This window comes from Alosa alosa, chromosome 6, assembly GCF_017589495.1.
Source record: "Alosa alosa isolate M-15738 ecotype Scorff River chromosome 6, AALO_Geno_1.1, whole genome shotgun sequence".
Taxonomy (NCBI): Eukaryota; Metazoa; Chordata; class Actinopteri; order Clupeiformes; family Clupeidae; genus Alosa; species Alosa alosa.
Window position 1 is genome coordinate 11,941,201 of NC_063194.1, and position 23,334 is coordinate 11,964,534.

Genomic DNA, 23,334 nt, shown 5'->3' on the forward strand with positions numbered 1-23,334 from the left:
CTCAGCTCTCTCGAAGTTGATTTCTGCTCGCACAAAAGTTAATTTCTGCTCTGCTTGGGGGCGGTAACCAGGTTTGGTACTAGCTCTGCTGTGATTGGCCGTGTTTGAAGAGTGAAATTTGATTGACAGCCCTCCTCAGTCTAAGAAGACAACCAGAGACGAATCTTCGAGACAGACAACAACGGCATCTGGCAGTGGGCAGAGGTTTCTTCAGGTAAGAATTCCGTGGCTGAATTAGGGCATTTGTGATGACCGAAAAACTGTGGCTTGTGTAAAATGTCATCTCTGAGTATGTTTCTGAGAAATATGTTAGTGTAGCTTAACTTCAACATTCGTCTTCTTTGTATAGTCTAGAACGTTATTACTTAGTCTGTAATGTTAACCGCTAGCGACTAGCTAACGTTAACTTTAGTTAAGCTTAGAAGCTAGCTCCATGTCTGGCTGGCTGCTGGCAACAATTAGAAGGTCATTAGGCTAACTGAACTATTGTAAACTGAACTATAAGGTGAACGTGCATATTCTGTTTGTTAAATTAGAGAAAGAAACATTTCTGAGAAATATGTTAGTGTAGTTTAACATCAACATTAGCTGTAGTCTAGAACGTTATTACTGTAGTCTGTCATGTTAACCGTAGCTAACGCTAGCACCTATAATGTTAACTTTGCGATTTGATTGACAGATCTCCTTTCAGAAAGCCCGGGAAGTTCCTGAAAGGCGTTTCAACTCTGCGGCTGAGCAGGCATTTTTCAGGTAGGATAACCTGGATTGCAATAGATGAAAATATGTTTCTGAGAAATATTTTGTGTAGTGAAGTAAACTTAACTAGACTGCATTTCCGGCGGGAACTGCGAAAGTGTGCTTGCCCTGGTCCGGTCACCAACGTGAGCAGAACGTGACATACGCTATGCTGAACCTGGCTTGATCCAAGCATTCTAACAGTTGCTTTCAGTGTTGGAGCAGTGGCAATACCTCAAAAGCTCTATTCAACTATTGCCTTGCCGGGTGAATGCGGTTCGTTGGATTTTACCTGTGGCCTGCCTTCGAATTTAGTTTATTTAAAAAATATAAGCTATGAGTGTGAATGTTATATATTCCATCCCCTAATTCTGTTTTACTGGTTTATTTGACAAATAATCTATATGGATTTGCTCTATAAAGACCATTACATTAGTGATGTTTTTTTTGTGTGTGAATGTATTTCACTTAACTCATTGAATGTAGCTGGATACTCATGAACGCATGTCTCTAATAGCCACAATAAGAGTAATTTTAGCAACACCGTATTTTGTGTGGCCCATAACGACCCAGTGGATCATGAAAATGTGCCAAAATTCACATTCCTTGCTTGTTGTTGGTACATTAATCCCAGATTGCCACTTATCTGAGATGTAAGAGTTCAGTATAGGTTTAAGGTCTGGGGCAGGGATTTGACATTCTGTGACTTCTTCATTGAGGGATTGCTTAGCAGCACTGTCCGGTTTCTCATTTCCCCTCAGACCAACATGGCCTGGGACCCAGCAAAAAACTACACTCAAGTTCTGGTTCTTTAGACGTTCTAGTTGATCAAGCTCAGCTTTGGTTGTACTTTTTGCGTGACATTAAAGCCTACTGGAAAGATTTTTAATTGCAATTTAATTGAATGCAATTTACTTTTACGATTAAATAAAATTAATTTATCCCTCTCACCCATAGTTTTCTATTTATTTACAAATGTACATAGGCCTACTGTAATTACATTTATACATAGTTATTCTACTGATCTTTATACTATTCATCCTGCACATAGACTTATTCTTACTACTCTTATGTTGTTTCTGCACTGCAATGACACTGTTTCCACACTGCACATAGCTGTATGTTATGTACATATCTGTTATATATTTGTCATATTGAATATCCATATTTATTCTGTTTTATTATATTCTGTTAATACACTGCATATATCTATATTATTATTTCTACTATTATAATGTTACTACTACATCTACATACATTATTCTACTTATTGTATGAGATAACTGCTAATACACTGCACATATTTATATTTAATTCATATTACTCTAAACCACCTTCTGTAAATCAACTGTATACTACTGTCTACATTGCACTATATTTCTTGACCTGTCTCTGTATATTTCATCACCTTTCTATACTTTGCATCACATCACATTGCATGCATACTGTAGCTACATGAATCACAGCTAAGATCCTTGGTTGCTATGAAGGCCAGTCGTTCTAAATGGATGGTTGCTATGGCCAAAGACCAGTTATCTCTGCCGTTGTCAAGCGGGCATATCCTAACTTTATCTTATTTTAAACATCTCTATTTTACTTAGCCTACTTCCATACAGTGACTCCCATTAAAGGGGTGGTTCAGGATTTTGGACATAGGACCTCATTTCCAAGTAAGCAAGTGTGATATTTATCAGTGGAGACCGTTTTCAACACGTTTCATCCAGTCGTTCTAATTGCAGAGTTCGCAGGTGCTAGGCTAGCGTAAGTCAACGGTATGTGCTAGCCTGCCACTAAAAACAGTCTTACCTACTCCAAAGGACACTCGAGGCAAATTCCAGACAATCAATGTAAATGTCTGTGTTGATAGAATAGTGTAAGAAATACAACTACCCTCGTGATCGCGTTGCAATAGTTATACTTTGTTCCCCTGAAGTTGGTAGTAGTCATTTTGCATCTCAGCGAGCGGACTGATATTACCAAGGCTACTACTAGGTATCCCCATTGAGGCGCTTTACTGTTTACTTTTTACAGTACTACTAACTGGAGCAAGTATAATTCCCGCTGGTAAGACGCTAGTCCCTCAAAATGTAATGCGATCGTTGAAATGCAAGGATAGAATAATGTTAGAAATAAAACTATCAATACAGACATTTACATCAATAGTCTGGCGTTATAATTTATTTGCCTTGGGTGTACTTTGGAGTGGGTAAGACTGTTTTTAGTGGCAGGCTAGCACATACCGCTGACTTGCGCTTAGCCTAGCACCTGCAAACTCTGCAATTAGAACGACTGGATGAAACGTGTTGAAAACGGTCTCCACTGATAAATATCACACTTGCTTACTTGGAAATGAGGTCCTATGTCCAAAATCCTGAACCACCCCTTTAAGAAGTGGCCACTTCATTCGCGCTTACCGTGATTCACGCAGCAACATTATTAAATTAATCTGTCATCATATCCTATGCCAACGTTTGCAAAGAGGAGAATCTTTTAATTTGATTCACAATGAAATGTTACATTTAATGTACATGTAAACAATGAGTAGGCTAGTTTTGGTTGTTGTTGGTGGTGTTACTGCATCCCTTAGTTATGCCTACAATGCAAAATTGTTCCCTTGTGATTGTTAGGACGATTTCAAAACATCGCGACGCGGAAATGCCACCTCAAAACATTGTTTGTGAATCGGTCTTATTAGGAGTCCTCGCTTAAGCTGTCACAGACTCAGGCGCTACTTCTAGGGCTAAAATGCTTCCTGAATTACTCTTAGTAAAAAAAAATAGGAGTCCTAAAGTTACTAGTGACGAAGTTACAAGTACAAGCATCTCATATCAAATGACCATGGCATTACGCTAAGCAACATAAATTCCATAACGTTACAGCAACATCTCCTCCCTATGACATAGCTAGCTAGCTTCTAGCCACAACAAGAAATGAATGATGTTAAATCTCCGCTTTAGCATTCTAATAACAGAAGGGGCACATTTATGTGGACCACTACAACATGACTCATTATGTCTGTAACGCTATAAAACACTTACTTCCATAAAGGAAGCACACCATCCAGCACATACACATGGAAACCGATATTTTAGGTAGGCTACATGGCCACAAACTCAAAACGTGTCTCTGAAGCTCTGTTCTAGAATCTTTGCTCTGAAGGCTGCGTTGTTAGGCAACATCAAATAAACAAAAATGAGAGTCTTTTCAAGGTATTAAAAGTGTAGGCCCACGCAGATTACGAATGGATGTGTGTGGTTTGTAATTAGAATAAACAAGAAATAACATTTCCATGATAAATTACATAATATTTGCACCTTTCCTTACTTGTGAAGCTCACACCAGTATTTCAAGCACACTAGTGAATTGTAATACAACGCTTTCCACCTAGCGCTCAGATGTAGGCTATTTAACATTAACGTGACATTGCTTGCTTATTCTTTCTCATTAACCCATGCTTTTAGGAAAACAATCTTTTTATCATAGTTCCCCTTCAATGAGCGATTACCAGCTCTGTTTTTTGTAACAGAGATAGCTGTTTATTGTCCCTAGGTTTACAGAAACACCTATTCATATTAATACATAGCCTATGGAGTGCTGCCGACCACTGTTCATTATGGCCCAGAATGCCTTGCATGTCTTTACAACAAAACAACACAGTAAAACCTAAATTCCCGTAAACATATGCATTTGCATACTTGTAATATTTTTAATAATACTCTCCCATCATGATATTTAACAATAATGAAAAATTTAAATTGAATACCGGTCAATGTGACAATAACTGTATTACGTCAGCAATAAATAGCTAATGTTCTCCTTACCACTTCAGTTCGTAAGTCCATACTATCCCATGGCAGAGCAAGGATTTCATGATTGGGCAAGGTTGCCCGGAGACATTGTGGCTGCCCAGAGACATTGTGCATACTTGGAAGGCATTGTGACGGATGTACCAGTACCACTGCAAATGTAGAAGGTGATAGTTATCAAATAGGGGTGGGTGGTTTGCCAAATGCTGGACACTTTTGGAATGTTTTCTTTTTTTTTTAGCTCATGCACCCTCACATTTGAGTCCCGAGTTCAAATACAAAATTTGGTATCGATATGTGACAGTGTTCCTGAGACATGGGCGACTTCCGGTTTCGGAGCTTTACTGCCGATTTCGCTTTTGGCTGTGACGGCAAACGCTTTCGAAAAATCAAAAAATCCTTCTGGTAACTTTTGTGAGGCTTGGTCCAAGGATAATGTACGTTAAGTTTCGCGGGCATTCGGACCAAATTTGTGACCTGTGAAAATGTAGTTTCGCTTTCTGTTCAATCCAATATGGTGGACTTAACCACACACCCACCTGACGCCATCTTCTTGAACCAACTTACACCGGTACTGACCGGACGTTTTAAAGTTGGAACGGTGTCTCTGTCTCAAAGGGCCTAGGCGCTAGAGCTGACAAAAAATTAGGGAGACGGGAAAAATAAAACTTAAGAAGAACAATAAGTGTGCTGCTTTGCAAGCACACTTAATAAATATAGCTGCAAGCAGCAATGTGGGGGCCAAGCAGTGCGCTATAGCAGGAATGGCGTTGCCATGACATGAAAAAGCACTAACAGCAAGTTTGATCGCAATTAGATAAAGAACGGCTGAGAAATAAGCTCATTTACTTTATTATAGTGCCCCTTGAGGCGAAAATTACACCAATGTCCTTGTGCGTTCTCACAATCAGCTACCATGTCCCTGGACTTCATACACCAAAGAGTTGCTGAGATGTAAGCTCAATTTGTGTATTACAGCACCCCTAGAGGCCAAATGATGCCAATTTCCTATTGAGTCATCACAATCAGATACCAAGTCCCTGTACCAAGTCTGGACTTCATACATTAAAGCGTAGCTGAGATGTTAGCCCACTTCCTGTTAGGTGGCATCATAGCCATGTGTGATTGGCTATCACGGGCAACTAAACTTGAAATTAAAAAAATTGACAAGTATCGTTTGTGCGGCTCAGTCAGAAGATAATCTCCACCAAGTTCCTTGAAAATCGGATGAAATTTGTAACCGCTGAAACTTTTCTTAGAGTTTGTATTAAATCCAATATGGCGGAGATCCAATATGGCGGAAAGTCATAGGATTGGGGTCGATGAACTCGGGATGGTCCAAAGACTCAGACGCTACCTCAATTGTGAAAATCAGACAAAAGAGTCAAGGATCACGCGCATGAACGCATGTCCAGCATTGATCTGGTGGTGGGGCCAGAGCGTTCAATATATATGCATAAAAATTGCTGTGAGTGATTGGGACAGTGTCCTGACTAATGGTATCGAGTTTTGTTATGTTAACTCAAAGCGTCACGGAGATGTTAGTCCACTTCCTGTTTGGCGGCTTCGTCACCGTATTTGATTGGCTGTCACGGGCAAACAAAATTGAAATGGAAAAATCTGGCAAGTATTGTTTGTGCGGCTCGGGCAGAAGATCATCTCCGCCAAGTTCCGTGAAAATCGGATGAAATTTGTAACCGCTGAAACTTTTCGTACAGTTTGGACTAAATCCAATATGGCGGAGGTCCAATATGGCGGAAAGTGACTGGATAGGAGTTGATGAACTCGGGATGGTCCAAGGATTCAGATGCTACCTCAATTGTGAAAATCAGACCAAAGAGTCAAGGATCACGCGCATGAACGCATGTCCAGCATTGATCTGGTGGTGGCGCTAGACTGTTCAATGTATATGCATAAAAATTGCTGTGAGTGATTGGGACAGTGTCCTGACTAATGGTATCGAGTTTTGTTATGTTAACTCAAGGTACCATGGAGATGTTAGTCCACTTCCTGTTTGGCGGCTTCATCGCCATATTTGATTGGCTGTCACGGGCAAACAAAAATGAAATTGAAAAATCTGACAAGTATCTTTTGTTCGGCCCGGGCAGATCATCTCCGCCAAGTTCTGTGAAAATCGTATGAAATTTGTAACCGCTGAAACTTTTCCTAGTGTTCCTAGACCAAATCCAATATGGCGGAGGTCCAATATGGCGGAGATTGACGGGATAGGAGTCATTGAACTTAGGTCGGTCCAGGGATTCCAACAGTGCCTGATTTGTGAAAATCGGATGCACCGTTCAATCTTCACATGCGTTAATGCAATCCAGGTTCGACCCATTGGTGGCGCTAGAGTGTTGGGCATAGAGTTCTGTAAATTGGTGAAAGTGATCATGGGACAGTGCTGAATCAGTGTGCCAAATCTCATAACTTTAGACCCAGCGGTTCAATTTCCGGCCAGATTTTGACCTGTTGGTGGCGCTAGACGGCTGGGTTTAGAGGTCTGTAAATGAGTGTGAATGGTGAGTGGAGTGTCCCGAAACTTTCTGCCAAAAAATCTGAACTTTTTAGCCAGGCGCTCTATGGGCTGCCATAGACTCCAATGGCAGAATAATAATAGGAAAAGCTAGTAACTCAATGGGTGCCTTCGCAGCTTCTCTGCTTGGCCCCCAATAATAAAACTTAAGAAGAACAATAAGTGTGCTGCTTTGCAAGCAAGCACACTTAATAATAACAATAAGTGTGCTTGCAAGCACACTTAATAATCACCATTAGTCTTCGTGTATTCTATCTAGCTAACGGTAACGTTAACTTTTCAGGTCTTTAGGCTAACTGAACTATTGTAAGGTGTACCTGATTCCATGGTACTTTGACATTTTTCAAAAATTTAAATGGAGCAACCTACTGGATTCAGTAGGCCTAGCTGTCTATTCCAGACATGGTTAGCATTCTGATCAAACATGAATGCATTTCAGACATTTAGAGTGGCCTTTTATTGTGAGCAGTCCAGGGCACATCTGTGCAACACTTGTCATTACATCTTTTCATAAGTCACACATGGAAAGTAGTTGTATTATGCCTTTAAATCAGCAGGTTTTGGTTGGACACAGATTGGATAATTAAAGAATATGGCATCAGTGACTGGCTATTGATTGACTGGACCTTGGCCTAACTGTTAATAACTACCTCAATAGGGTGTAGATATGAGCTTACACTGTTCCACTGAAAACACAAAAATACAAGAAATGGTTATTCTACAGAACTTTGAATACAGCAAATTTGGTTTTGCTTACTGCCTGCATAAACAGGACATGAGCAATAGTTGAATATGCCTGTCCTGTCCCCATTCAGCTAAGTGTTGTGTGAGTTTGTTCATTATAAATATTGGGAGCATTTATTTAGCTTAATTTGTGAGCACTTGTTCATAGTTTGCAGTAAGTTCAAGGATGTGACATATACCAATATTTCTGTTTTCAGATCTGGAACATTTTGAAATCCTACCAGATGAGGCACAAGTCATTGAGCAGTGGCAGCTTCTGACTTCAAGGACTTTGTTCACCAGCAGACCCCTTGATGATTACCTTTATTTACAGCATTTGCATCTGTCAGTCTTTAAAGTGATCTAATATGTATTGACCTATGTACTAGCTTAGTTGGGGGCCAAGCAGCGAAGCTGCGAAGGCACCCATTGTGTTTCTATGTTTTCTTATTAGTATTACGCTTCCGTCATTGAAGTCAATGGCAGCCCATAGAACCGTCTGGTGAAAAGTTGTGAAATTTGGCACACTGATTAGGGACAGTCCCATGATTAATGTCACCAAGTTTCATGATGGCACCTCAAGCACTCTAGTGCCACCAACAGGCCAAAGTTGGACATACGTTCACATACGTAACTTTTGACCCATATGGCCGATTGTCAAAAATGAGGTATCGTAGGTATTAAACGAGGTATAATCCTTGGACCAAGCCGAGTTCAACGCACTCTATGACGTCAATTTCCGCCATGATGGTTTTTCCGCCATTTTGGATTTCATCAAAAACACTAAAAAGTTTTCACAGGTCACAAATTTTGTCCAATCGACACCAAACCTGACACACATGATCTTCAGACCAAGCCTCACAAAAGATACTCCTTTTCGTCTTCGGAACCAAAACCGTTCGCCCGTAACAGCCAATCAAAATTTGCGGCGAAGCCACCAAACAGGAAGTGAGCTCATTTCTCAGCAACCCATTTATCTATCATAACCAAACTTTGTAAATGGACTCAGGACCCAATCAGGGGGACACTCAAGAAATCTGGTGACCTTTGACCTCTAGGGGGCGCTGTAATTTAGAAACATGCCTTTTGGCCTGTAGCTGCTGTTGTGCTTAGAATTAAAACGCACTAGTGGTGTCTGGTAATACTGTTGGAGGTCCTTAGGCCGACCCAAGCCAACTTGTGATGTCATCGTAATTGATTCGGCCGCCATATTGGATTGAATCAAAAACACATACAAGTTTTCGCAAGTCACAAATTTCAGCGGATCCTCACCAAAATTGACAGAGACCATCTTCAGCCCATGCCTTATCAGTGCATTGCTTTCTGGAACAATTTACAGAAGCATTTGGCTGTAACAGTCAATCGAAATTTGCGGCGAAGCTGCCAAACAGGAAGTGAGCTCATCTCTCAGCAACCCTGCCATGTATCATAACCAACCTTACTACATGAATTCATGATCCCATTAGGAGGACGCTCAAAAAATGTGTTGACCTTTGACCTGTAGGGGGTGCTGCAATTAGCAATATGGCATTTTGATCTGTAGTTGCTGATGTGTTTTATTGATCTTTTATTTTTGGATGTGAAACTGATTGCAACATGTTCCATCCAGTTCATTCTAATGTGTGCGTGCAGGGCGGGGCGGGACGGGCAGGGGTGAATTGGTGGGGGGGATGGCTGGCAGAGGCGGTGGCAATACTCCTGTTACGCCCTGTTTCAGCTCTAAAAAATCAGTTATGTTTGATGTGACACTTGTTGAAAGTGTTGATTGCGAGTGTCTGCTGAGTTTTATCTTGTCGCCGTGGCTACTCCGGCCTATTCTGCTTGGCCCCCTCATTGCTGCTTGCAGCTATATTTGTTGTTATTTTAGTTTCACAAATTCAGTGGTTACCTGTAATGCTCAAGATATACAAGTAAAAAAAAAAAAAATCACTTTTACTTCTGCATCTGGGTCTTCAATTCAACCTACTGACTGAAGCTGACGGATTTGTATAAATGTTTTTGAGAGCACAGGCAAATTGGTTTGGCATGAGTTTTAATGTAATTCACAGTTCAGAAAAGTTCCATAAACATTTCCAAGTGCAAGTTCAGTGCCATCAACAGTAAGTTTGCTTTCTGATATTTAAAGAACAGAAATGGGTTTGGCATAATTAAAGGGTAGGTAACAGCCCACCAATAGACATTTGAACAAACAAACAGTAAATATCAGTTCAAGTTCTATAATTTAAATGAACAATAACTGATTGGAAGAACTGATTCTTTGAACTAATTGAAAAAACGGCTGATTTAACTAATTGAGAGCAGTGGGAGTTAAGAGGGGCTCAAACATTCACGGCATAGGTGGTACAATTCCCTAGCGGTCATGTCCAGGTCACTCTGGTCAAGGAGGGCCTGAACATCTTCCCTTTGTTCTTCGCTCACCGGACAGTCAATGTGAGGAACCACCATCACTCCTTCTCCCCTCACCATTGTGGTCCATGGCAACATCCCAGTCGATGTCTGGCTCCTCAATGTCCTAGAAGAGAAGCAGAATTTTACAGGCTGATAGTCTATCCTTCCAGAATAGGCATCTGACATAATAGTACTTGTTTGCATTGAACAAACCAAACCTACGATCAATTAATGTGTTTTTTTCTAATTTAACAAACAGAATATGCACGTTAACCCTACAATAGTTCAGTTAGCCTAATAACCTAATATTAGGCTAATCCAGCCAGACAAGGAGCTAACTAAAGTTAACATTAGCTATTCGCTAGCATTAGCTATGGTTAACATTACAGACTAAGTAATAACGTTCTAGACTACGGCTAATGTTGATGTTAAGCTACACCAACATATTTCTCAAAAATGTTTCTTTCTCTAATTTAACAAACAGAATATGCATGTTCACCTTATAGTTCAGTTCACAATAGTTCAGTTAGCCTAATGACCTTCTAATTGTTGCCAGCAGCCAGCCAGACATGGAGCTAGCTTCTAACCGCTAGCTAGTCGCTAGCGGTTAACATTACAGACTAAGTAATAACGTTCTAGACTATACAAAGACGACGAATGTTGAAGTTAAGCTACACTAACATATATCTCAGAAACATACTCAGAGATGAAATTTTACACAAGCCACAGTTGCCCGAATTCAGCCACGGGATTCTTACCTTTCTGAAGAAACCTCTGCCCACTGCCAGATGCCGTTGTTGTCTGTCTCTAAGATTCGTCTCTGGTTGTCTTCTTCGACTGAGGGCTGTCAATTAAATTTCACTCTTCAAACACGGCCAATCACAGCAGAGCTAGTACCAAACCTGGTTACCGCCCCCAAGTACAGCAGAAATCAACTTCGAGAGAGCTGAGTGATTTTCGAGTGAGCGCTGGTCAGATTCCACCTCGCTCGCAGCATATTTTTCCTTGCTCGGGGAGCAGTTTCCTCTGAGTGCTTGGCGCCAGAGAGTATTTTTGGCGCTTCGCGAGTGAATATTTACGAGTGTGAAATAATATAATACGCCCGTATGCATGTTTTATCCCTCGAGTGCTTTATGGCACTTTTCTATCGCCATACATTCACACACACACAAACACGCACGCATGCACACAGGCACACGCACGGATGTACAGGACTGAGCGGCTGTCATATTTTGTACAGCTATGCGGTACATCTAGTTTCCTATATGAATATATATATTCCTATATGTGTGGGGGCAGCCGTGACCCACTTGTTAGCACTCTGGACTTGTAACCGGAGGGTTGCCGGTTCGAGCCCCGACCAGTGGGCCGTGGCTGAAGTGCCCTTGAGCAAGGCACCTAACCCCTCACTGCTCCCCGAGCGCCACCGTTGAAGCAGGCAGCTCACTGCGCCGGGATTAGTGTGTGCTTCACCTCACTGTGTGTTCACTGTGTGCTGTTTGTGTTTCACTAATTCACCGATTGGGTTAAAAGCAGAGACCAAATTTCCCTCACGGGATCAAAAAAGTATATATACTTATACTATATATATATACTATATTGTCTCATCTGTTATGACTATCAGTAAAATCTATTACACTGTTCCATATATCCTTTTTCAGTTTAACTGAATACAATGATAGGAGTGTTGATTGAGTGCTTCCAACTGAACAGACTTACCACCAGTTTACCAATGATTATGACCATCATGTAGAAGACTATGCACATGCCTTGACCAGCCACCTCCATGCAGTCCCACATGGTCTCGATCCACTCTCCGCACAGGATGCGGAAGATGAGGAGGAAGGAGTGGAAAAAGTCCTGCATGTGCCAGCGGGGCAACACACAGTCCTGTGCAATCTTGCACACAGATTCACTGTAGCTCTTGCCAAACAGCTGCATGCCCACCACAGCAAAGCTGAATACGGTGATGAGAAGGATGAGAGTCAGTTTGCCTAGGACACTCACAGAGTTGGCGAGGACACGGAGCACCAGGTTTAAGGCAGGCCAGAACTTTGCCAGTCTGAAGATGCGGATCTGTGTCCAAACCCCAAGCAATTTGGTACAAATCAGTTGTTTTAAAAGTGCTATATAAATAAATGTGACTTGACTTGAAAAATATTCACCATCACAAAGCATGACATTGCTTTACCATAAGCTACTACATACATACTCCTACATACTGTACATAACCACATTATTAGGTGTAATGTGCTTTTTGAAGACATTTTCTGGGTTTAACTCATGCTTGACATAATAGATATGAACTAGACACACACAAAGCACAGCTTGATAGAAAAAATACAGACTTCCAAAACCCTTGGACATTAATGTCCTTTTAAGTGATTTTAAGTGGTTTAATGCAGTTACTGCATCCTTTTTACAACTCGTTTCAATAAAGTGCCACAATGGTGCACACATACAAATCAGTGTGAAGGTAAACTGGAATAATTGCAATCTCGCCACACTGCCAAAGTCAGAGTTAGTAATTTCATGATCCTGACTGTGAGAAAGCAATGGGCTCACCAAACGGAAGAGGCGCAGCATACTCAGGCCCTTGACATCTGCCAGACTCAGATCCAACAGGCTCAAGGTCACAATGATGCTGTCAAAGATGTTCCAGCCCACTTGGAAGTAATAATAGGGGTCCATGGCGATGATCTTGAAAACCATCTCAACTGTTAGAATCCCAGTGAATACCTGTCAGAATACATAAGGTTTACTAATACTTTTCCTACATTTTCAAGCCAGGTTATAGACTGTCATGATGTGTCCATGTACTCAAATTGAGTGTGTGTTTTTGTTATTTTTTTTATTTTTCACTCACCAGGTTCCCCACTGACAGCATATTCTCAAACTCATGAGTCATTGGATAGTGCTCCATGGCCATGAAAATAGTGTTGACCATAATACAGATAGTGATGCCCAGGTCCACAAATGGGTCCATTATCACAAAGTAGACCCACTTCTTAAAGGGAGGACAGCAGTTCCACTTAAGAAAGAGGTCTGCAAACTTGTACCACAAAGGGGAACATGGCCTCTGAAGTTCCTCAAGGTCTGTCAACATTTTAAAAAGAGGTGTGTATTTAACATTCTAGTACACAAATTAGTACACAGATTTTCCTTAGAGTAGATTGTTCTTTTACTGTATTGAAAATGATGTTACAGTTTTTCTCAGTTGCTTTGGCACATTTCTCAGATCAGAATGGTAATTCTCAAAACTGTTTGTTCAAACACCATATCATCGTATCACTTGTGCACATCATTGAAGCAGTTTCTCCCCACTTTGAACAAATAGCAATGCTTTCAATTTCATACATCCATGCAACTGATTTTGTAAAAATGTCTGCTGTTTTTTTAATTTTCAATGGCTAATGTCATGTTGGTCAAAATGCACTATACTGGTTCCCTGCTGAATAGACCTACCCACAAAACAAATTGGTCTTTTTTCCCCATTTATACTAGTGGTCAAAAGTATTCTAAACGTTTATCAATTACAGTTCTTCTTAGTCGCTTTGGTACATTTCTTGAAACATCTTTGACATTTGCAAAACAGTAAGAGCATTTCTCAAAACAATTCGTACAAATAGCAAAACACCATGGATTACCTGCAAAAGTCAGTCTCTTGCTCAAATTAAATTCTTAGTTCATATCTCAAAAGTAAATATCTGTGTCAATGAACATGTCAGTGCCATGCCATCAGAATGACATGTCCTTGTGTCGTTGTGTATGGATAAGACAGTCAAATTGCTTAGCATGTTGTCAATATAACAGTGTACTAATAGATGATTAAATGTAATGGATTCACAGCACTAAGCAATTTACGGTTGCTGTGAACAACAGCAGTCTACCTTAGTTGAATATTCAATTACATTTAATCATAGGCTATTGCAATTTAATACCATTGTTAGCTGTTTTTATATTGCCATCATGCCATATCAGTGTAAAATGTAGCTCAAATTAAACTAGAAAATGTAATTTCGAGGAAATTACCAGTGCATGAAAATATAAACATACTGTATATTAGCATAAAATGCAAAACAAACTTGTATTTGGAAACAGTTGGCAGGAGTCATAGTTGATAACAGTTGAAATGGCTGAACAGTTAAATAGTTAAGTAGTTTAAATAGTTAAATTATTTAATAGTGAATTATTGTAGTGAGGACATTTATTTTGAAACAGTTGTGGGCAGAGGAAATAGTTGAACAGAATCTGTAGTCTTAGGAGAGCCAGATTGTATGCTTAAAGCCTGAGACAGAGTATATAGTTTAAAAGTTGAATGTAGATAGTCTAATGGATGTTGATACTGTAGACAGAAAGTTGAATGGATGTTGATAGGCAGATTGTTTAATGGATGTTGATGGATAGTTTAATGGGTGAATGAGTGAATGGTTTGAAGAGGATTAATGGATAGAAAGTTGGATGGAATGTGCCTTATATCCTTGTAGAATGGAGAGACACAGAGAGAGTTGGCCTAGTTGAGCAGAAAACAGTTGATACAGGTGCAATCAGTTTAACTGGCCCTTTAATGGGTCCTAGTTGAGCAGCTGGAAGTTGATACAGGTGCAAATCAAGTTAATTAGCCCATTGTGATGTCATAGTGCCAATGCAAAGTCTATGGGGAAATATAAGCTTGTTTTTTGTTAATATCTCAAAAAGTATAAAGTGTACAGAAGTAAAAAATACATTCCTCAAGTGTCCTTTTCAAGACCTAAGCTGCAAAGTTTGAACAAAGTTTCAACGTTAAACGGTTGAAGCTGAATTAAATTTGGTAGGAAGAAGAAGAAGAAGAAGAAGAAGAAAAATAATTTTGCATTTCCAAAAGTAGGCTATTAGCAGGGAGTCCCAAAAGTATATTTTTATTAAAAATGTGTGAACTCTGCACTCTGTCTTTGCATACAAAGCTCAAGTTGTGAATATCCTACAAATAATTTAAAGTTCTCAAACTATGAAAATTTTATGAAGTGCTGAAGTGAAATGACCACCATTCTAACTTTCACTCACCTGATGAGAACTTTGTGAACTCTTTGTATGAACATTTGAACGAGTGAATAAAAAATAGAAATAATTATCCCAGAAAGTCCCAGAAATATGACTTGAATAGAAGTTAGTTAGTTATTAACAATTAATTGATAAACGTTTAGAATACTTTGAGCACTGATGCAGTCAGCATAGGCTTCTTACATTGTTTGTAGGTAGGCCTACACCAGTGGACAAAAAGAGTATTACATGTGTACTGTTAAGACTCGCCAAAGTAGAGAATGAATGGGGGAAATTGCGGAGGTTATAGTTTGACGATGTCGTACTCCCGTGCGGACCGGATGCTATATACCATGGACATGTTTTGGGGGGCCACCCAAAATGAGGGGGCGGCCCGTAGTTTGGGGACCACTGAACTAGATAGATACAGATAGATAGATATAGACAGATATATAGATAGCCAGCCAGCCAGATAGAGATAGATAGATAGATAGATACCGTCCATGGTGTTTTCCACTGCTATCACTGCACTGACAGCACTGGTTGTCGCCTCTTGCATCCCTGGCACCTAAAGTCAGTGGTGGGTGAAATACATAAATCCTGTACTTGTGTTTGAATTTTCTCTTGAGTTTAAGTACAAAAGTACTTGTCTTCAAATTTACTTCAGAACCAAAAGTAACAGTACAGTCGATCAGTCACATACAAGGCAAAGACAAGCAATGCAGAATTTAGGTCTAGGCTGGATTACTGCTTCTCCTAAAAAAAAAACATGTGTGTCTCACCTCCTCGTCCTTTAGGGCTGTCTTGACCTCTCCATCCTTGCCAAGGCTTCGGTCATCATCAGTATGCTCATCCTCTGTCCCTCCACTCTTATTGTACTGATTCGACAGGGGTATATTGCTGGCAGCTATTTTGCCTCGTCTCTGTCATGTAAGCATATTTACCAGTCACTTAATGTTTACTTTATAATAAATTATCAGTTTATTTTTTTGAACCTTAAATGGTTCTGAAGGAAAGCTTTCAGGGTGTTTACAGCATAGATTTGGGTCATATCTACAGTATAAGTTTGTGGCAGATCAGAGTCCTTTGCGGCATCATGTTTGTTAAAGGAAAAGTAAAATAGGAGTCTCTATTTTATCTCTGACCCCTGACCTCAGCCTCCTGATTCTTCAGATGCTCCAGAATCATAGCGTACTCCTCCTCCTTCTCTTTGGCCTCAGCAATGGTAGCATCATTCTGCTCAACATACGCCATGGCAACCACTGCCAGAATGAGGTTGATGAAATAGAGAGAGCCAAACAGCATGATCATGTAGACGATTGTGTAGGTTTTTCCCACTGCACGGAGAGTCTGTAAGTCAATTATATTAAGAGAAGCAGTAAGAAGATTTGGCCTAAAACTAGTGGGGTCACTACCTAAAACAGCCTTGCAAACACCAAAAACAGCACAGTTAGCACTAATAAAAGTTAGCTAGCATGCTAACTGGATTTTCTCACAAGCTTGCCTGAACATGAACCACAGACCTACACTGAGGAGAAACTGGATGGCTGATGGGTATGATCTGTCCTTCATATGAACACACACAATCAGGACAATTATGAATTTGAAGATGATGATTAAACTAGCTTCCTGTAAAAACCTCAAAGAAGTGGCATACTGTTCCTTTATTTGTCACTGGCTTTGCACATGTAGAGGGACTGGAAAACAGATGACTGACAAACGAAAAAATCCTTTCTTGCATTGTTTGGTTTTGCCATTTATTTGTAAGCAGATGGACATATGTACTGTTACTGAGCCTGGACTTGTCTTAAAACTAACCTTCACAAAAAGATCCTCCCAGAAGTCCTGCGTCATCAGACGGAAGGCAGCCAGGAAGGCCCAGCCAAACGAGTCATAGTTTGTGTAGCCATAGTTTGGGTTGTGTCCTGTCTTGAGGCAGTTGTATCCTTCAGGGCAAACACTGGCAAACAGAAAGATAACATCACACTTCTAAAGTAAATGCAGACAGTATACAGAAACCACCTAAACTAATGTACAAAAGTGAGAAAAGAAAACATAATGAAAACATAAAAAAAACCATAAATCACTACCAGCACGACTACCAGATAAATCATTATTCTGCATCCAAAATCTTTAATCAGGATGACAGTGTATGTCATATACTGCCTGAACTGTGTTGTTCTTGAATAATGAATGAATAATGAATAATGTTCTTGGATAATGTCAACCTACACTGAGACAGCATGAGAATGAGACACTCACCTACTGTCTACGCAGTTTCCACAGAGCAGCGCGTCTAACTGACCCGGCAGGAAGTAATGGTTACTGGCTAGACAGTGAGGATTTGAAATTCAGAAATTCAGAAGATTCATTCAGGAAAATGTGAAGTGTGATTCATTTAAAAAAGAAAAACAACTTTTATTAACTATTGATTTACATGCACTGTACTGCCCCTGTTACCTGAAGGGTACATTTTCACTTTTAGATCATATTTAGTGAAAATACTCTTTCTGACTATTCTGACTATGCATATACATGCACAGGATTGTAAAAATGCCCCTCATATTTTATGAGTGGTGACTGAATACCATTGTTGAGGTATGCCCCATAGTCGAAGTGCTCATTTGTGCTATTGAGATCCAGTGGCCATATGACGCACTTCTGCTGCAGGTTGCCCATGAATAATTGGAGGCCCAGCATGGCGAAGAGAGCCAGACCAAACAGCATGATAAACATTGCATCCCTTAACTTCTTCACAGACTGGATCAGTGCGCCAACAGTGGTTTTCAGACCTGTAGACAAGATTTCAAAGGTTACATTAGGTTTCAAAAGACGTTGGAGGAATAAAGAGGAAGGAGTTATGTTGTTGAAGGAACCCTTTACACATCAACCTCATACATAGCCCCACATCATCACATACCCTTCACCATACCTATGCCCATAGATTGGTATGGTTTTATTTCAGTAAGCCTAATAGCTGGTTTGATTTGCATTGAGAGATGATCTTATAGAAAGTACCCTATGCCAATCTCTAGGTATGGTGAAGGGTATGTGATGATGCGGGGCTATTTTAATTCCAAAGGCCAAGTGAACTTTATCAGGATGCATAGTATCCTGGATCCATGAAATAATACTGACCTTTAAAAATCAAAATCTGCCTGCCTCTATGTGAATTTAACATAGGAGTGTATATAGGCTACTTATGCCCCCTGTATTTTAAGGAAGAACATTTATTTATTTACTACACATTATTCATTCCCAAAGAAAATTGGTGCAGTTAAAGTTTGTATTTTCCCTCATTCATCAAGCTGGATGTTAATCTATTGGGGAATAGCGGTTTTAGCTGGAAACACCAAAAGCTCAGTTTTTGATAGATAAAGCTGAAGGTGCCGATCTTTCATTCTGGCTGAAATATCCTTAAGGCATGCAGAAATCCGATGGGAAACGCTAGAGTCATCAGGTGGTTAAGATGGGTAAAGTTGAGTGTGGTCCGCATAGCAGTGATGGTCAAATCCATGGGAGCAAATGGTCTCACCTAAGGAAGTGGTGTATATAGTATAAAGTTCCCTTGGCCTTTGGATTTAAAATAGCCCACATCACATACCCGTCACCATACCTAGAGATATCATGGTTTTATTTCAGTTAGCCTAATAGCTGGTTTGATTTGCATTGAGCTATTAGGCTAACTGGAATAAAACCATGATATCTTTAGGTATGGTGAAGGGAAGGTAAAGGGAAACTAGATGTACCGCAGAGCGGTACAAAATATGACCGCCACCCAGTCCAGCACATTTTTTCCACAAAAATAAATCACGCTGAAAGGCCTATATGATTCTAACTGTCTCACTAAATTGCATTATCCACACTCAATTATCACTGGTATCTGCTAGACAAGTACCAAAACATGATTAGTTCATAGATTTCACATGTAACATTCATTTTATACAACCCCACCTCCATCTTGCCTGTTCATAATTCTGAGAAATTCTTGAATTGTGTGGGTGTGTGTGTGTGTGTCGGTGTGTGTGTGTGCTTGTGTGTTTGTCTGCGTATGTGTGTTTGTGCATATGCATGCATGCGTACATATGTCTACTGTGTGAGTATGTGTCATACGTATGATTACTGTGAATGTATGTGTGTGCGTGTGTATCTGTTTATGCACATGTGTGCACATGGAATGGGTTAACATGACCCCTGGAGGCAAACATACGGAAAAAATTGGTCATCCTAGGCCCTACGGTTCTCAAGATATTCACAGAAAACTGTGTCTGCCCTACCCTCCTTTCGGGGGGTCCAGTCCAGCGGGGGGGCTACAGATCAAAACGAAAAACAACGGTTCCATGCTATCCATGTGGGGTTACATGCCCACCAAGTTTCGTGTACCCCGGTCTTTCAGTGTCTCGGGAATCCTTGTTGGTGTATGGTCACTAAATGTACACATAAATGATTTTATTGTAAGGCCCCCCATGAACGAAAGTTCACAAAACTTGGCATGCATTCGGAAGGTGGCATAATGATCCTACACTTTCAATTTCGTGCAGTTTTGACCATGTCAGCCAGAGATATTGTGATGAAAACACCTAATTTTTTGCTTTTTAATTAACTAGGTAGCGCTATACATGAAATAAGTGGTAATGGGATGGGTTAACATCCCCTTAAGACCAACATACAAAAAAAAAAGGTGGACCTCCTAGGCCCTAGGTTCTCGAGATATTCACAGAAAACTGTCTCCGGCCACCTACAGGCCAGTTGGTGTATAGTAACATAAATTAATTTATTGTGTGGCCCCCCCATGAACGGAATTCCACGAAACTTGGCGTGCATTTAGAGGGCGTCAATGATCCTACACTTCCAATTTCGTGCAGTTTTGACTATGTTAGGTCACAGATACCTGCGATTACAACACCTAATTTTTACTTTTTTGTGTTTAACTAGGTGGCGCTATACATGAAATGAGTGGTTATGGAATGGGTTGACATGGCCCCTTGAGATCAACATACAAAAAAAATGGTCCTCCTAAACCCTACAGTTCTCGAGATATTCACAGAAAACTGTGTCTGCCCTACCCTCCTTTTGAGGGGTCCAGTCCAGCGGGGGGGCCACAGATCAAAACGAAAAACGATGGTTCCATTCTATCCATGTGGGGTTACATGCCCACCAAGTTTTGTGTACCCCGGTCTTTCAGTGTCCCGGGAATCCTTGACGGAAATTTGGACATGCGAAAAAAAAAAAAAAAAATCTGGACCTAAACCTATATGGCCGCCTTAAGCTCTTGTGGCCGGTCATAATTACATTTTACCAACGTCTCAAATGGGTTTGTAAATAAGTGGCTTATTAGTGTTTTCTGCCATGACCGCCATACCAGCACATACCAGGAAATAGAGGGATAATTTTCAAGACACGAAGAACTTGAAAAGTCCTCAGCACAGGCACATGATGAGCAAACTCAATGATGCACCTGTGGATACACATAGAACACAGCACTGGCTTTTTAGAAGAGCTTACAGATAAAGCATTGGGCCTGAAACATGCATTTCGACTAGTTCACAAGCTCACTCCAAACTGAGCTCAAAACCTGAGAACCCTGTATCATATGACATACATATAACTTCTTACATATTCTTACATATACTGTAACTTTGTGAGGTTTTGCTTTACACTTAGGGGTACACTTTCTTGAATTAGGGGCGTTAACTTTGGTGTTTTGTTGGGGCAGGAGAGGGTCATGAGGGTATATTTCGGCAGGAAAATATAGTATGTTGTTACACAGCAGCTATATTAAAGGCCCCCTATGCAACATTTTCAACTGTTTTAGAAATCATTGTGATGGTTAAATGACTTGTTGTAGCGAGAATGGCGGCTTTCCCTATTCCCCCTACCATTTCCTTGCTGAAAACCAGCAAGCACGCAACGTTCCGGGAACATTCCCTAAAGATTCCCTGAAAGTCACAAAAAATAAACCTTTAAAAGACGTTCTGGGAACATTCTCTAAAGGTATTGTGTACCTTCAAAAAACGTTCCCAGAACGTCCCCTTACTGTTTTTGTGCAACTGTCAGGGAACCTTTAGGGAACGTTCCCTGATTGTTATTACAGGTGCGTAGCAAGCGTGGGGGATGTGGGTGTTATAACGTACACACTTTTGCTGGAACACGATTCTATCCCCCACACTTTTTGTCAGATTAAAATGAAAGTAAAATATGGAAATAAACGCTCCCGTAAATAGTTGGAACCGTATCTACCATAATGCACAGACAGACAGACACAAATAGGTCTGTTGATTTGACTGAACGGTCATCCAGCCAATCACATCAAGTTAGCAAGTGAAGAACCAGAGCCGCTCGGATCAAATTCAAAGTGTGCGTCTTTCAAGGCAGTGCTGCTGCTTGGGTCTGCATTATAACGTCTGCAGTGAGCAGATTGTTACCGCATATGCTAATTTAGTAAACCAAAATTCACTGTCTGACTGACAGTTTTTGTCACAATGTAGAAATGCAGGGAGTCAAAGCACTTGTTTTTTCTGCAGAAAGACCTTTGGCTATTGTTCTCAGTTCCATTTAACATCTTGATCTGATCTCAAAACATAATTTCCAAAATGATTCATATAATGAGATATGGCTCCATGTAGGGTAATATCAAATAGCAGGGCTCTACGCTAACATTTTTTTTCAAGAGCACTTGTGCGCCCAAGTTAAAAAATTTAGGAGCACAGACAAAAATTTGGGCGCACAGTCAGTTCTGTACTTAACTTACAAATAATCTAACATTTTACTGCAGCTAACAGTTAAACATGCCAGTGCACCAATTGCGAATATTAAGAATGACTGACAACATTTAGGCTACAGGAAACAGGATTTTAAAGATCAGTGCCTACTTCCACAAAACCCAACATAGGCTAATCAAGGATATATGTTTTATACTTTTAGTTTTTATTTGAAATATCTGCATTGATGGGGGCAGTAGGCAAACGTTAGGCCTACTTTCGTTTTGCACTTCAGCTTGTATTCGGTGTAAACAAACAAGCATGTGTGGAAGCCTGGAGTTGTCAGTAGCGTTCTACCTTTGAATAAAATGGGAGTATTACGGGAGGCTACTTTTGTGCCGGTTCGCTACAGCTATATTTTGCATATTGCAGCCAATACGTCAACTGGGCTAAAAGGCATGTTAGGTTACCTTTCCTTCGCTCACTGCATTCTCAGAATCTCATCCTGTTCCTCCTATATCCAATGAATTCGGTGGATAGAAGAACTAATTTCTTCAATCTTTGCATCTTGGCTGGCTAGTCTAAGGGCTTCTACATACTCGACGCACCCGACCGGTAGCGCGACACCGTGACGTCAAAATGACGTAGATCTTGCTGGCGTGCCAGGATTTTAGCCAGGTAGCGCGAGGTAGCGCACCACTCATTTTTTTTCAGACGAGCGCGACAAAGCGGAAACAGGAAGATGAACTAGTTTGAGGGCAAGCGAGAGTTGCAGTGTTTTGATACAGTCGTGAATCTTTAATAGTTTGCTGGATAAATTAACAAAGTTACCAGCGAGAGTTGCAACACATGGAATTAAGAGGAAAGAATAGAAACGATTTATTTTCAAACAAAGGATATCTATTAAGGCCTGAACAAAATCTCTTTCCACTTCAGGAAATTACACAAACTCAGCCAGCTGCTAGCTAGCTAGCCAGCTAACTAATTATTAAAATTTCCCTCGGGATGACTAAAGTATCTATCTATATATCCATCTATCTATCTACCTGTGCACACACCTTGGAAACTAGATGATAATGATGGTGGTAGTTGTGAATAGTAGCAACCAAAGTCTGAAGTACCATCACAGAGGCTAGCTAATAGCAGAGCCCGTTTACATTCTCTGCTACCATAGACAACTAGTGTTTCTTAATGCAGCTTCTTCTGCTGTGCTCTTTTCACAACAGCGACACCTCTGTTCAGGAGAATATTGCAACTAGTGTCGTGACCACGACGCGCGAGTATAAATGGTTACAGCGCTTCTGTGACGTCACATTGTTGCGCTACCGGTCGGGTGCGTCGAGTATGTGGAACGTTTAACTTTCCGCTTTTTCCTGCGCGCTCTTGGATTTGATAGAAGCGACTACTAGCGAGTCACAACGCGAAACTG

General features: G+C 40.5%; 1 protein-coding gene across 2 annotated transcripts in view; it reads right to left on the reverse strand.

Annotated features, from left to right (window-relative positions):
* Positions 1-23,334, reverse strand: part of LOC125295807 (sodium channel protein type 4 subunit alpha B-like) — a 105,260-nt gene that overhangs the window by 64,794 nt on the left and 17,132 nt on the right. For both annotated transcript variants that reach the window (XM_048245313.1, XM_048245312.1), the window contains exons 6-15: positions 20,577-20,662; positions 17,793-17,996; positions 17,467-17,533; positions 17,023-17,164; positions 16,357-16,554; positions 15,987-16,127; positions 15,703-15,772; positions 13,052-13,281; positions 12,751-12,924; positions 11,905-12,261 (exon numbers count right to left, since the gene is read on the reverse strand). In XM_048245313.1, the coding sequence (XP_048101270.1) occupies positions 11,905-12,261; positions 12,751-12,924; positions 13,052-13,281; positions 15,703-15,772; positions 15,987-16,127; positions 16,357-16,554; positions 17,023-17,164; positions 17,467-17,533; positions 17,793-17,996; positions 20,577-20,662 (1,669 nt within the window). The remainder of the gene's footprint in view (positions 1-11,904; positions 12,262-12,750; positions 12,925-13,051; positions 13,282-15,702; positions 15,773-15,986; positions 16,128-16,356; positions 16,555-17,022; positions 17,165-17,466; positions 17,534-17,792; positions 17,997-20,576; positions 20,663-23,334) is intronic.